The 14,523-nt window shown below is 32.5% G+C and overlaps 1 protein-coding gene across 2 annotated transcripts in view; it reads left to right on the top strand.

The window, feature by feature from the left end:
- Positions 1-9,077, top strand: part of LOC143577518 (glycerophosphodiester phosphodiesterase GDPD1, chloroplastic-like) — a 112,481-nt gene extending 103,404 nt beyond the window's left edge. The window contains exons 2-8 of one of the 2 annotated variants that reach the window (XM_077061330.1): positions 6,409-6,514; positions 6,988-7,169; positions 7,795-7,854; positions 7,934-8,212; positions 8,310-8,405; positions 8,497-8,693; positions 8,767-9,077. In XM_077061330.1, coding sequence (XP_076917445.1) covers positions 6,415-6,514; positions 6,988-7,169; positions 7,795-7,854; positions 7,934-8,212; positions 8,310-8,405; positions 8,497-8,693; positions 8,767-8,962 — 1,110 coding nt within the window. In that variant the 5' untranslated portion in view covers positions 6,409-6,414 and the 3' untranslated portion in view covers positions 8,963-9,077. Of the gene's footprint in view, positions 1-6,316; positions 6,515-6,987; positions 7,170-7,794; positions 7,855-7,933; positions 8,213-8,309; positions 8,406-8,496; positions 8,694-8,766 lie in introns of those variants that run through there. The other variant, XM_077061329.1, reaches the window with a different exon arrangement.
- The last annotated feature ends 5,446 nt before the right edge of the window (positions 9,078-14,523 follow it).

Here is a 14,523-nt window from a genome sequence, read left to right as displayed (position 1 = left end):
GGAAGCAGCCTCTGCGCCACGCGCATGAGCTACTCCATTCCACCATGTAAGCGCTCTAGATTCCAGGACACTGGAAGCATATAGGGTTCATCGGTCTGAGGGGCATTGGGTGTGGAGGAAAGTGTTTTCAATTTTCTCGAGCCACTGGAGCATCACGGTGGCTCCTTCAAGACCTGTGAACTTTGGAGGGTTACCCGCATTAAAGGACTTAATGTTATAACCGGAGGGGTTGGTATTGTTTTGGCTCAAAGCTTGGGCTATTGCGGCGGCCATTTCCTGGGAACGTTGCTGTCTACGCCTGCGCGAGGCTTCTCTCCTTTGATAACGAGCTGATAGCGGAGGCATTCTATAAAAGTTTTAATTTTAGTTAATATCTTGGTTTTAGCGCAAAGTATATCATCGTAAAGCTTGTTTCGCGAAGTTAGTTACTGTCAAAAGTTAAAGTAAAATATGAATTTGAATGCAAACTTAACACAGATAACAAATTCGAATCGAGAATCGACAATTCATGTATCACCATGACTTTCTGAATTCTCAATTTAAAATAACGAGTGAACGAGTATTGGAGATTGACGATTCATGTATCACCATGACTTTTCAATCTTCAATATAAAATATACAAGAAAATGAGTATTGGAGGTTGACAATTCATGTATCACCATGACTTTTCAAGCCTCCAACCTCAGAACATAATCGTAAATGAAATTTGAAAATCAACTATTCATGTATCACCATGACTTTTCGGATTTTCAATCCCAACAAACGAATATGTAAGTAAAACCAATAAAAATCGAAATTCAACAAAAAATCGAAATATCGCGGAATAAAACATAAAATCATATACTGCGTAGGCGCGAGCATATTCATAAATAACGAGTAATTAACAATAAGCGCGCAAACATGAGATTTCTCTCATGCGCGAGAAGGGACTCTTAGGTATTCTAGGCCGTTACGTCTAACCACCTATCCTAAAGTCAACGAGCTTTGATACCAATCTGTAACACCCCGACCGAAGGCGGATTATACATCGGGGCGCCACATATTGTTTCATTACTCGTGACACTATTGGGTGTCAATATTTAATAAATACATTCATTCGCACACGCGCAACGTATACGCAAGATAACATAAATCAACATAAATCAATGTATTATAAGGCAAAATATTCGAACAACAATAACTAGTCTTGATACATTTTAATCTAGGTCCAAAAGTAAAAACGTCCTACGTGTCCACAAGCTCCAAATGTAGCTACAGCAAACCTGAACATGTGTTAAAATAAAACGTCAAACACTTGCGTGTTGGTGAGAAATCAAGTTTAATACAATACATAGATAACAATAAATCTGCACGCAGCATGTGTATGTCTGGTTTTCAACAAGGGTGTAATCCGATCGGGACCAACTCTAAGATTCATACTCATAGACTGCCAGTGCTCACAATTGAGCTCACAAACAAGAAAGACTGTGCAAGTGTAAACAAAAGAGAAAATCATAAACGATAGTTCTCCCGTGTTCATCTAATGGTACCATGAGAACTGCGGAATAGACCGACAAGACGGTTAATGATCCACACATACAAATAAACAGCCAAGTCTACGTCCTCAACACATGGGATACTGCGCGACTAAAGTTCATAAACAGTTTAAGACTCTAAGTTTGTATGAACACATGAACATCCCAAAACATTAAAAATAAAAAGGGATTAGGTACGAGATTACTCACTTGATAACCGGTGTGAAGAAAGATAAAGCAAGAACCAACTTTTAACAAGCACAAGTTAACCTATAAATAAGATTATTGTTTTAATGATTTGTTTTAAGTCTTGATTATAAGTTATCATAATTAATAAGTAAATTATTATATATAATATATATTACCGGAAAAGCAGGGCAGAACAGGATAGAAGACGAAGGCAAAGAGGAAGACGGCAGAGAGAGCAAGGAGGAGGTTAAATTAAGTGTTTGTGTGTGATGTGTTAGGAAAAATAATATTATTATTTATAGAGAAACCCTAGGGAACACAATCCCTATAAAAGGGGAAAAGATCTCCAAAAAGTAAAAGATTCCAAAAGCAAAAGATATCAAAAGATATGGCAGCTGCAGGGGGCAAAGGAAAAGCTGACAGGGAACAGTAAACAGGCATGGGAGGGTCAGATAAAGGTACTGGTCAAGCATGGAAAAGCAGATCTCCAAAGATAATGTCAGTCACTTTTTCTGTCAACCAATGGGGTTGGTGCGCATGCTGCGCCAAAAGTGGCTTTTCAGACAAGATAGGTCAGGTCAATAGCACAGAAGATAAGACAACACAAAAGTAAACGGCTAGATTAAACAGAAGAAAAGACTCATAGCGCGAGAAAGCTTGAGCGCGAAGGCAGACACAGAAGGTCAAGAGTGCGTGAGCGCGAAGGCAGACAGAACCAACCTTAGCGCACCGCGGGAAAAACTATATCCATAGCGCGCTGCGGGAAGAACTATTTTCCTTAGCGCGCTGCGGGGACAGTTTGCCTCGCGTATCGCAGCAACAGATGGTCTTCACGCAGGCTTCCTTGTAAGGAGGCTGGCGCGTGGAGCTGCGCAGACAACCTTAGGTGGGAAGGAACAAAGGACAACAAAAAAAATAAGAGGGGGTTCAAGGCTTAAGGGCGGGACGGCGACAAGAGGGAAAAGAAGGCGGAAAGAGAGAAGAAGAGGGACGGGACGGTGGAAAGAAAGAGAGAGAAAGAGGCGGGAAGGAAAATATATTATTATTATTAAAAGTAAAATATAAGTATAAATAAATATTAAATCATAAAAGAAAGAGATCGGATAAGAGAAACGGGTACCTGGGTCGGGTCGGATCGTGGCAGATGTCACACTCTGCCCCTTGGACCCTGCTAGGGGCTGCCGCCCCTAGACCCCGCTGCCAGGGGCGCTGCCCTCGGACCCCCGTTCGTTGTGGGTAGTAATTAAGACTAGAATGATGTTATAAGTAGTGATAGTTAAATTGATATGTATACTTGTTATACAGTCAGCCGTGCACAACTGAAGAAAGGGATTACGATCAACGGAGAACGTAACCGTGTTCAGGTGAGTTTCTAGCCCCATTTATGTGTTACGTTTTCGGGGCTGTGTGCATACTCAATATGTTTGTTAATACACTTATCCTAAAAGATAAGTGTATGCCTTATGTGGATAATGTGAAATGTATGAATGATTGCTTGATAGTACGTGAACGATCTTCGGATATTGCACGTACTGTCAGGTTGTAACGCTATGTATAAGGTAAGTATGTTATGTATGTTTATGTGTATGAACATGATAGAGATAATAGAAGAAAGAAATGATAATGTATGGTTACGAAAAGGGTACCGAGCCCTAATAATACTCGAGGTATGATGTATGGTTGTATGGTTACAAAAAGGGTACCGAGCCCTACTAATACTCGAGGTATGATGTATGGTTGTATGGTAACGAAGAGGGAATCGAACCCTTCTAATATTCGAAAACTAGGGACCAGACCCTTATAATATCTGTGATGATAGGGACCAGACCCTTATAATATCTGTGATGTTAGGGAATCGAACCCTTCTAATATTCGAAAACTAGGGACCAGACCCTTCTAATATCTGTGATGATAGGGACCAGACCCTTCTAATATCTGTGATGTTAGGGAATCGAACCCTTCTAATATTCGAAAACTAGGGACCAGACCCTTATAATATCTGTGATGATAGGGACCAGACCCTTATAATATCTGTGATGTTAGGGAATCGAACCCTTCTAATATTCGAAAACTAGGGACCAGACCCTTATAATATCTGTGAGGTTATAGGGCGAAAGGCTCTTTAAAAAGTATGATTATGTATGTAAGGAAAGCATGAAGGTAAAAATGAACGTATGATTATGAATGTAAAGAAAGTATGAAAGTAAAAATGAAAGTAAAAGCACTTAGGTGTATATGAAAGAAAGTTAAGAGATTAAGTATGAAGCGTAAGAATGTATTGTATGATTATGTGATTAACTAGAACTCACTCAGCGTAGCTGACTTTTAGTATGCACGCAGGTGAGTAGGATGAGGCAGCTCGCTTGAGGAGACACATGACACTGAACAAGAATCTGGCATCTGAAGACTTATGATGTTTTAATTTTAATGCTTTAATGTTGAAAGACAAATGATGTTTTGAGACAAGTTATGAATTATGTAAAGTTTTATGAAAGTTTTATATTTCGCGTAAATGTTTTAATTAACTCTGATATTTAGAACTGTGTTTATGAGTAAATCCAACTCGAAAGTAGGGCTACCGGTAACGGGGCCTTACATTTTAAGTTAATAGAGAACTATTAAGTTATAAGGTTTTGGAAAATCAAATTTAGTTTAATTTTGCAAAAACTTTATTGGTTAATTAAAAATTTTATTTTAATATATTTGATATTAGGTCGGTGGTATTATAACCTATTATAATCAAGCAAGCAACCACAATAGCAAACAAGAATATGTAAATCTTAAATGACCAAAAGGTGATTGGTCTTGCTAGAGCCTATTAGCAACACCAATCGGGTCAAGGGGTCACAACACAAACAACCACAAGGATGGACTCTTGGTGCATCCGGTCATCTTTGCTAACTCCCACTGACTTCAAGAACTCCATGAGCTCGTCCTCGGTTTTCCTTCGGGTCTTCTTCATTACAATATTAAAAATACATATAATGAAAAACCAAACCCTATCTATTACAATCTTGAACCAACAAAGTGGCCAAAAACCATAAAATAAAACCGAAAAATAAATACAACTTTTGAACCATCCATATGGCCAAAAACCAAAAACCATTCAACCAAACAAACAAGGTCGGACCAGATTTACATATTCAATAAAATAAAATTGAGCAATATTTGGTCAAATAAAATAAATAAAAATTGACCAAACTAAGATTGCTCAAAAAGCATATCTAGATCAAAAACTTCAACTAGCTTGAAGTTTATGATGTAGATCCGGTGAAAAGACCGGATTCGACTCGTATGTTGTAACCTGGCTCTGATACCACTGTTGGGTTCCAGTGGTGATCAGTCAACGGTTTAACTTTTAAACCCGATTTAAAAGAATTGGTTTCATAATTATTAATCACATTAATAACAGAATACGCAGCGGAAATAAAACGAGTAATCAACACTTAGACGAACCCGATAGGATCCAGTTACAAATCCATACGAGCACAATAAAATATGTAATATATTGTTAACTACCGATGAGATAAATAATACCTCGGTTAATGATTAACCGGTTGAGACACCGAGGTTCAACGAACGTTGCTATGTGACGAACCGAGACAACCCAGCTTGCGGTGGCGGCGAATAGGTTCGGCGACAGCAGCAAACTAGTTGACGGAGTTCGGATGGGACAGCGGTGGCTTGCGACACTACGCGGCGTCGGTCGGCGGATTATGGAGGCGGCGACGTTGGCTCTGTTTAGTTACCGTGAAAACCAATACATATATTGGTTTGGTTTTGCGGCTGCCATGTTTTTAATTCTCCAAACCCTTTTGGAGATTAAATATAAGAAACGAGAGAGAGATGGGCTTCACTTTCTTTTTATTAAATATCTATTAATATATATTATCATATAATGTTATAGCTAATAAATATTAATCAAGCTCAAATGTCTAACTCGTTTAAAAGTCTGATCCATGTTTATTTATCTAATAAATAAACTTTAGGAATTATTATTTGTAAACAGTATAAATAATTATTCCGTTAATTATTCGTCAATACCGGTTAACCAATTTAAGCGGATTTTATGTTCGTTGCCCAAGGTGTAACTCTTACGGGTCATAACCCGGTCGGCCGCGTTGACTTAAGCGGACCGGTCCATATTTCCAACACGATTAACCAAACCCGAAAAGACCCCAACCCAAAAAACCCGTGTGAGATTCGGGTCAAGATTTAAAACCTTGAAACCCGAAGAACCCGACCCAAAAAACCCGGAAAACAAACCTGAAGAACACCCATAGCTGACATTGACCTTTTGACATTAGGTAATCACGTCCAGAGTCACTAACAAGAAAAGTTGTGGACTCCAAAAATCCGTTAAAAAACAAACGAAATATGCGGGAAGTTAGTTAGAGGCATATTAAGAATCTTATTAAAGGCAAATGCATAACAAAAACGGAATATCCAAAGCAGAAAGTATAAACCAATTCTAATAATCATAAAGGAAAAGCGGTAAGTTTCGGAAGAGGAGAGGAATATTCCGTGGGAAGATCTCTTCGCGCTATATTCCCCTCTGCAACGCAATGGCGATTATTATTAATATTAATCTATCCGCATTGCTTATATATCATTCCCAAACCCACTTCTCCTTAATTGTATCCTAACATACATCTTTCACTTCATCTACACCTACGTACCTAATTGCAATTCAAGTTCATCGTATTCTATAATGGCTACCAAGGCTGTCCATGTTTCCGACGTACCCATTCTTGATCACGTGACGAAAAACAACGCGTCGTTAGCCGTCTACGCCACACGAATCCCTACCGGTATTTTAATATTTTTTTATGATCGTTTTGCTATTAAAAGGGGTAGTGTCATAGCTTGTTGCGCGTTTACCGTCTTTTTATTATAGTCGTTTGAATTTATTGGTAGAAAGCCGTCGTTTAATATAACTGTTTTATATTGAAATAGAAGGCAAGCGGGAAACAAGTTGTGTTTACTGGGCTTTTTTGGATAGTAAAACTACCGGTATTTTAATATTTTGGTATAAAAGGGTTGTTACACAGCTTGTTGCGCGTTTACATGTCTTTTTATTGTAGTTGTTGAATTTATTGATGGAAAACCATTGTTAAATATAATTGTTTTATGTTAAAATAGAAGGCAAGCGGGAAACAAGCTGTGATCGGTGGTTTATTTGGATAGTGAAACTAAGTTTTTTTAAAAGTTTATGTTTATGGATTTTGGGGTTATAACTTTTAACGTGACTAATGTTGTTTTGTTTGTTTTTATGGTGATATAGGGTTGGATGTGAGTAAATTTGGTGAGGATTCACGGAAATTTGTGGTGATCGGTCACAGAGGTCATGGGATGAATATGTTGCAGTCGGTGGATCGGAGGATGAAGGCGTTTAAGGAGAACTCTATTCTTTCATTCAATAATGCTGCGAAGCATTCGCTTGATTATATTGAGTTTGACGTTCAGGTATTGTTATAACACCGTTTAGGCTCCAGTTGATTTTGTGTAGGGGGTGTGTGTATGGTTCAGTTTGAGTCGGTTTTGAGCTAACATAAAACAAAAATTGAAACTTCGATTTTTGAGTTTTTGACAACCATTTGTTTTCGTTTTTTCAGTTATTGGTTTGGGTATGTTTTTACGGTTTTGCCACTAGACAAATTTGGGTGTAACAAAATTTGAGATTAAATAACGAACTTGGGCCTAATTTAAATGTTAATTAATAACTTATTTATTGTTAAACATTTGAGCTAAAAATAGAGTTACATAATTTTTTGTGACAAATTTTTTATTAACATTTAACACAAACCAAGCTACATCTGGATAATGGGTAAACGGACAACAAGCTGCGCCGTTACATAATTATTAAATTCTGACAAAATTTTAAACTAATTTATAAATTCGGTTAGGTGTTTTGGTTTTATTACATGAAAACCAAAACCTAAACGTAAGTTCGATCTGTTCTTAAAAAAACATAAAAGCCAACCGTCGGTAAAACTCTTAAGCAGCTTAGATCGTAATCATTCAGATAGATACTCGATTTATGGTTTCAATTATAGAGCTAACATAAATAGTAAATTTGAATCCTTTGCAGGTCACAAAAGATGATGTAGCTATCATATTTCATGACAACTTCATCCTCCATCAAGAACATGTAAGCTGCTTAATAATGGTTTAATTAGTTAACCATATTACTACTTTTCATACTAGTTATTGACCTAATTATTTTTCAGGGCACTATAATTGAAACTCGAGTAACCGATTTGACACTCGACGAATTCTTTACCTACGGGCCGCAAAGGGAAGATGGAAAAGATGGGAAAACTCTAGTCAGGAAAGTAAATGGCAACGTTGTCGGGTGGCACGTTGAAGCCGATGATCATTCGTGTACTTTACAAGAAGCATTCGAGAAAGTAAACCCGAAACTTGGATTCAACATAGAGTTGAAGTTTGATGATGATATGGTTTATGAAGAGGACCATCTTGTTCATGTTCTTCAAGTCATCTTGAAGGTATACACATAGATACATAATCCATTGATAAATAAATTAAATAATTGATTAAGTAATTATGGCTTAATACTTTAATCAAATTGCTTTTAATATGTAGGTGGTTTATGAGCATGCTAAAGATAGACCTATAATATTTTCAAGTTTTCAACCTGATGCAGCGTTACTTATGAAGAAACTTCAACAAAAATATCCAGTGAGTATATGCTATATTATTAAGTATTTAAGTAAATATTATTATTTCTGTATGGGTTTGTTTTTACTGAAATATTTTTAAAAAAAAACAGGTTTACTTTTTGACGAATGGTGGAAACCAGTTATACGATGATGTACGACGAAATTCGTTGGAGGAAGCTAGAAAAGTGGCGGTGGAAGGCGGGTTAGATAGAATAGTTTCGGAAGTAAAGGGTATTTTTAGAAGTCCGTCAGCTGTAAGAGAGATCAAAGAGTCAAATCTCTCGCTTCTCACATATGGAAAATTAAAGTCGAAATCTTATAAATACTATAAATACACATACATATTATTTTTACATTACTAACATTTGTATTTTAAACAGTAATTTTCCTGAGACGGTGCGTGTACAACACCTTATGGGCATAGATGGAGTGATCGTTGATTTGGTAGAGGAAATCGCAAGAGCCGTTGATGAGATGAATACGAGAAAGGGTGTAGGTGATGTAAAGGGTGAAAGTGGTTATGGCATTGACTTGTCATTTCTACTAAACTTTATTTCTCAAGTGATACAACATTAATAGAATTGGTTTGTGTCTTTTGGATTGGACCCATATGTAGAAGTTTTGTAAATAGGGTCAACTCCATTTGTAATGCTATTGTGACCATGTTTATTGTTATGAACATGATTAATAACATTTCAAAATAGGTATTACCTCTAATTATTTGGTATGGTTTTACCCCTTTCTATTCAATTTATGATATAACTAGTGAAGTGAAGAATTTGTGGGGTTTAATTGATTTTTTAAAAAAAAGCCATCTCAATAATGATAGAAACATCAATTATCCTAATGACGTTTGAAATTTGAATAACTAACCAACTAATGGTAATACCTTTATAGTATATATACTAGGTTATTAACTCGTGTACGACACGGGTGGAAATATAAAAATCGTCAACTAAAGACATATTTAAGATGATAAACGTTTGTTTCATATGTTTATTGGGAGAATTATTTGATATAATTGAAATTCATATTCGTATGTAAACAAAGTACTTAAAAAGATAAAAGATAAACTTAATAAAAAAGAAGATTCATAGTACATTGTTTGGAAACATAATTTAAAACTTAAAAAATTACAAATTCATAAACTGCTAAATATTTACTTATAAGCCATATTTGTTGTCTTGTTTGTAACTTTACTTTGTTTATCCAAAATAAGCATTTTAATACAATCTCTACTCTTCACTATTGATAGCAACATATAGTTGACTATAAGTAAAAATGGGTCTCTCATATATATTCCAACTCTTGCTAGAGATCTGGTTTGAGTTGTTACAATTATATCGCGCTTATTTATTATGCCACCAATATCACCAACAATTAACGCTGCAATTTTAGAAGTTTATGGCGGGTTGTAATTCCTTACATCTTTTTGTCTTGTTCCAATGATGCACAACTTTAAATCCATACCAGGACCGTTTTTAAAACAATCACTTACCATCCGGTATCCTTGAACCAAAGGATTTTGAGAATCCAACATTGTCTTCAAGTTATTCATTATTTCTTTATTTAACATCTCCGAACTTTATTATGAGTCGTTGCGTAAGAAAATGGTTATGTGCAACAAATAATTTAATTAAATTACTCATAATTTAGACTGTTTATAAAAAATGTTAAAAATAATAAATGATGTTTTAAAGATCGGCCTTAAGTCGTGACAATTATGATATATAATGCGTAAATTCAATTATTTCATATAGTAATATTTATTTATGACTTTTTTAATAAGTTTTTGATATATCTATGCATTATTAATTCAAAGTGGCAAACCAAAATTTGTTGTGATTTATTTTAAAAATAAAATATTCATATCAATAATATTATATTATATTTTGTATGTATAAAAATGATATTTAGAAAAAAAAATGTTGTCAAGGATTTAAAATATAAATTTACAAAGACTAAGATTTGGTCGTAAAAAATATAAATTATCTTAAAATAAAAAGAGAAATGTTCAACACGAGTTAGTGAATCAAAGAATTGTTTACCACACATGTGGAAGATATATAATGTCATATATATGTATATGTGACTATAATGAATTATAAAAAGTTGTATTTCTAAATAAAAAAAATTCTATATGAATTATAAGGTTTTATAAGAGTAAAATTACAAGTTCAGTCATCTTTATAACTTAAACCATGAACCAAAAAAATACATTAAGAAAACATACAAAATCTATTTAATTCATATTTTACATGTCCAAAAACTTTGTAACATTAAGAAAAATGTTCAAAAATATAAAAATGATTTAATTTACATGAATTGTGTAACCTACTTAAATGCATAAATAATCGTACCTTAATATCCATTGTTGTACAAAACAAAGCCATTTTTCCAACAGATGCTACTTCCAGCCAATTAGCTATTTTACAAGTTGGGCCTCTATAAGCTGAAATGATTAAAATTAAATTAATGTTACATAATATATTGTTCCGGCTAAATTAAAAATAAAAACATATATTTTGGTTTAGTAAGAATTACCAATAACGGATAAATGCAATTAGAGAAATTTTAATCACAACCTAAATAAACAATTCATTGTATGAAAGATAGAGCAGTTAGAGAAACTTCAACATGTCCATTGAATATTGGAAGTTGATGTAGAACCTAAATAGATTATAGGAAAAATAATTACAAAAAAAATGAATTTTAGGGTATGTAATGTTAAGCTTTATGCCTTTATATAGTATGAATGGGTGATTTGGCATTAATAAGAAAGAAAATGTGTGACATGACATCTAGTTGGCATCTAGGTGGACACCTTAAAATGATATCATGTAGAACTGTTGTATTGCTTTAATAGAGTAGTAAATAAAAAAAATAATGAGCGACAACATAAATATAAAAAATATCAATATACACAACTATATTAAAAATGAGAAAAAAACATAAATATAAAAAATATCAATATACACAACCAGATTTGATAGTAGTATAAGAAAAACAATGTAGTATGGTACTTAGTTTTGTTAATTTAATAAAGGATAATAATCCACAATATATAGAATGTATCAAACATCTTCTATTGAGAGTATTAACTTTAGTTATAGGTCTATGTTATATTGTTTTAGTGTTTCATAAACATTTTAAATAGATGAACATTACAAATATTAAAATGAAAGTGTAAACAACATACCTTGAAATATCAAATATGAAAAATATCAATTAAATTGAGACGTCATAAAATAATAGAAAATGAGCATTGAAACAATGTATACATAAACTCCAATATTGTGTATGAGTGAATAATAATTCTTCATTTTATAAGAAATACAATCCATAATGATTAATTTAATAAACAGGGAAATTTTTTTATAATCGGTATATGTATGGAAGTGAAATAAATATTGATATTATAAAATATCATAATTTATTTTCGTACATGGTAAAAATGGAAATTTGTTTAAAAACAGTGCCATTAATTTAGCTGGACAAGAAAATTAATTGATTGAATTCTCAATTTTGGAATATATTATTTTGTAACTTAAAATATTGTATGAGTTAAACAAAAACAAATTCATAAATTAATTAAGCATGTTAAAAAAATCTATAACAAACATATTAAAATTGATGCTCTAATTTATTGGCCACAACAATGTATTTAAAGATAGTTAATGCATTGACTATGATTTAAAGATAGTTAGTATTGGCTATTATTAAAAATATTTCTAATGGCCATTGATATAAGTTGGCATTCAATATGAATTTAAAATTATTTAAATGTGAATTATATCTAGAAAAACTTGATAATTTTTTTTTTATTTATTTAATTGTGAAGAGAATCAAAGAAGTATTTGTTATATATGGAATCAATAGGGTTGGACCAATAAGAAGAGACCATATGTCTAGAAACTCTATTACTTTAATAGTATAGTTAGATACAATGAGGAATAGAAAAAATGAATAAAAATAATTATATTTGTATATAATAATACCGTCTCATCTTGCAAAATCATTTCTATGGACCAATCCTCTCCGGGTTTATTGTTGTCCTTCAAACGCCATAGTATTAATATACGAACCTTCAGTACACACTCGTTGTTAGTCACATCCAACTTGTTGAACATCGTAATGTTTGATAGTTCCATGTCGCTGTTTGAGAAAGAATCAAATTAAAGCAAGGATTAAACATTCAATAATCAATATTTATACTTTGAACAAAACAAATAAAATTGAAAATAAAAAAAATATAAAAGTATGAACAAAATTATAAACCTTGAAAATGACACAAAAAAGAATTTTGAGTAAGGAAGTGAGAAGTGTGAGAATTTAGGTATTCGGATTATAGTATATATAGATAAATAGATTGTGTTTTAAAGTTTGAAGTGTTCTATAGGAAGGAAAGGTTTAAATATAGTAAATTTAGGGAATACAATTAAGGATTTTTGAATAACCAAACAATAATAACTCATCACTCATATCAATTAAATTATAATTGATGTTTACTTATATTGGTAGTAATAAATATAGTAAATTTAGAGAATGTAATTAAGGATTTTTCTATAACCGAACAATAACAACTCATATAAATTAAATTATAATTGATGTTTATAAAATTAAACACATTAAGTTGACTTTGAATTTAAATTTAAATCCGTAATAAATTGTTAGGTTGTAACAATGATATGAATCAACACAAATCAATCACAATACATCTAAAAATAAACCAAAGTATGATTAATTCAAAATTTTAATTGTAATCAGCGTTTAGGATCTTTTATATTCAATCCTATAGATGCAATTTCAATTAAACATTATACATTAAATTAAAGATTAAACATTAAACACTAAATTAAACATATAGTATAAAACATTACTTGAAAACATTAAACATATATTTAAACATAATAACGTAAGTTACTAATCTAAAATACAAATCAAAAAAATTTAACATATACTGTAATAGTAATTTGGAATCAATTAAACGTAGGAATTAAACATAGCAATCGATATGAAACATATCAATTAACAATATCAATTAACAATTAAACATTAAACATACTTACCTAAATTAGTAATCTAAAATAATAAATCGTTTAACCATACAAACTTGATGGTTTAGTGACCCGAAAAAACGTCGATTGACGGGGAAAACAACCATGGATGTGAAGACATGAGTAACAGTATACTTCCAGATGCCGAGCAGGTACATCGTTATGGATCTACTTAAATCAATTGCCAGATCTAATCAAATCAATCCTTGTCTTCAAATAAAGGAGCCTTACTTTACCGTCGATCACACTAATTTAGGCAAACTCCAAGGTCGATTACAATTGCAAGATCTAATCAAATCATCATCGGATCGATGTAAAATAATGGTAGAGTGAAAGAGGGATTTGAGTGATTAGGTTAAAAAGAATTGAATATTAGATGACTCATAAGGAAACCCAGTATTGTAATATTGGAATATTGAAATTGTAATTATATTCTTATTCTTAAACTTAAATTGTTACATTAATTACTGGTAATTGAATTTCTTTTTGATTTATTTAATTTTTAAGAAAATTAGAGAAGTATAAGATATATTTGGAAACAAAGGGAATAAACCAATAGAAAAGGGGTCATGTGGAACCAATCTCAATTGTTTTAACAGTATAGTAGGATTTTTCTTTTTGAATGGCCAATTTTATTAGAAACCCAACAACTAAACTAGTAAGGAGATAGACTAGGGTAGTTCGGTGCGGTTTTTGACTAAAACCGAATCGAAAACCAAACTTTCGGTTTTATGATTTTTTTAAACCGTCCGCTTTCATTTTTTTTGGTTCGGTTTTAGGTTTTTTTAGATTTCGGTTCGGTTTTGGATTCGATTTTTTCGGTTTTGCTAGTCGAGTCAAAACTTTTTGGGCCAAAAAAAAATTGACTCAATATATTGAAATTGGGCATGATATTTTTTTCTTTAAACTAATAATTAATAGAATATTAAATACTAGCTTTAAAAACTCGTGTGTTACACAAGATAAATTAATGTATAAATTACAATGAATAATTTAATATAAATAAAAAAAAGATAACTAAGCCTCTTTATATTATGTTAAAAAACGTATTACAAATATAGTCGTATTATATCATCAAAT

Source organism: Bidens hawaiensis, unplaced genomic scaffold (genome assembly GCF_021521415.1).
Source record: "Bidens hawaiensis isolate Kalapana, Puna unplaced genomic scaffold, B.hawaiensis_p1.1 tig00028714_1, whole genome shotgun sequence".
In the NCBI taxonomy this organism is placed as follows: Eukaryota; Viridiplantae; Streptophyta; class Magnoliopsida; order Asterales; family Asteraceae; genus Bidens; species Bidens hawaiensis.
This window is presented reverse-complemented; position numbering and strand designations above follow the sequence as displayed.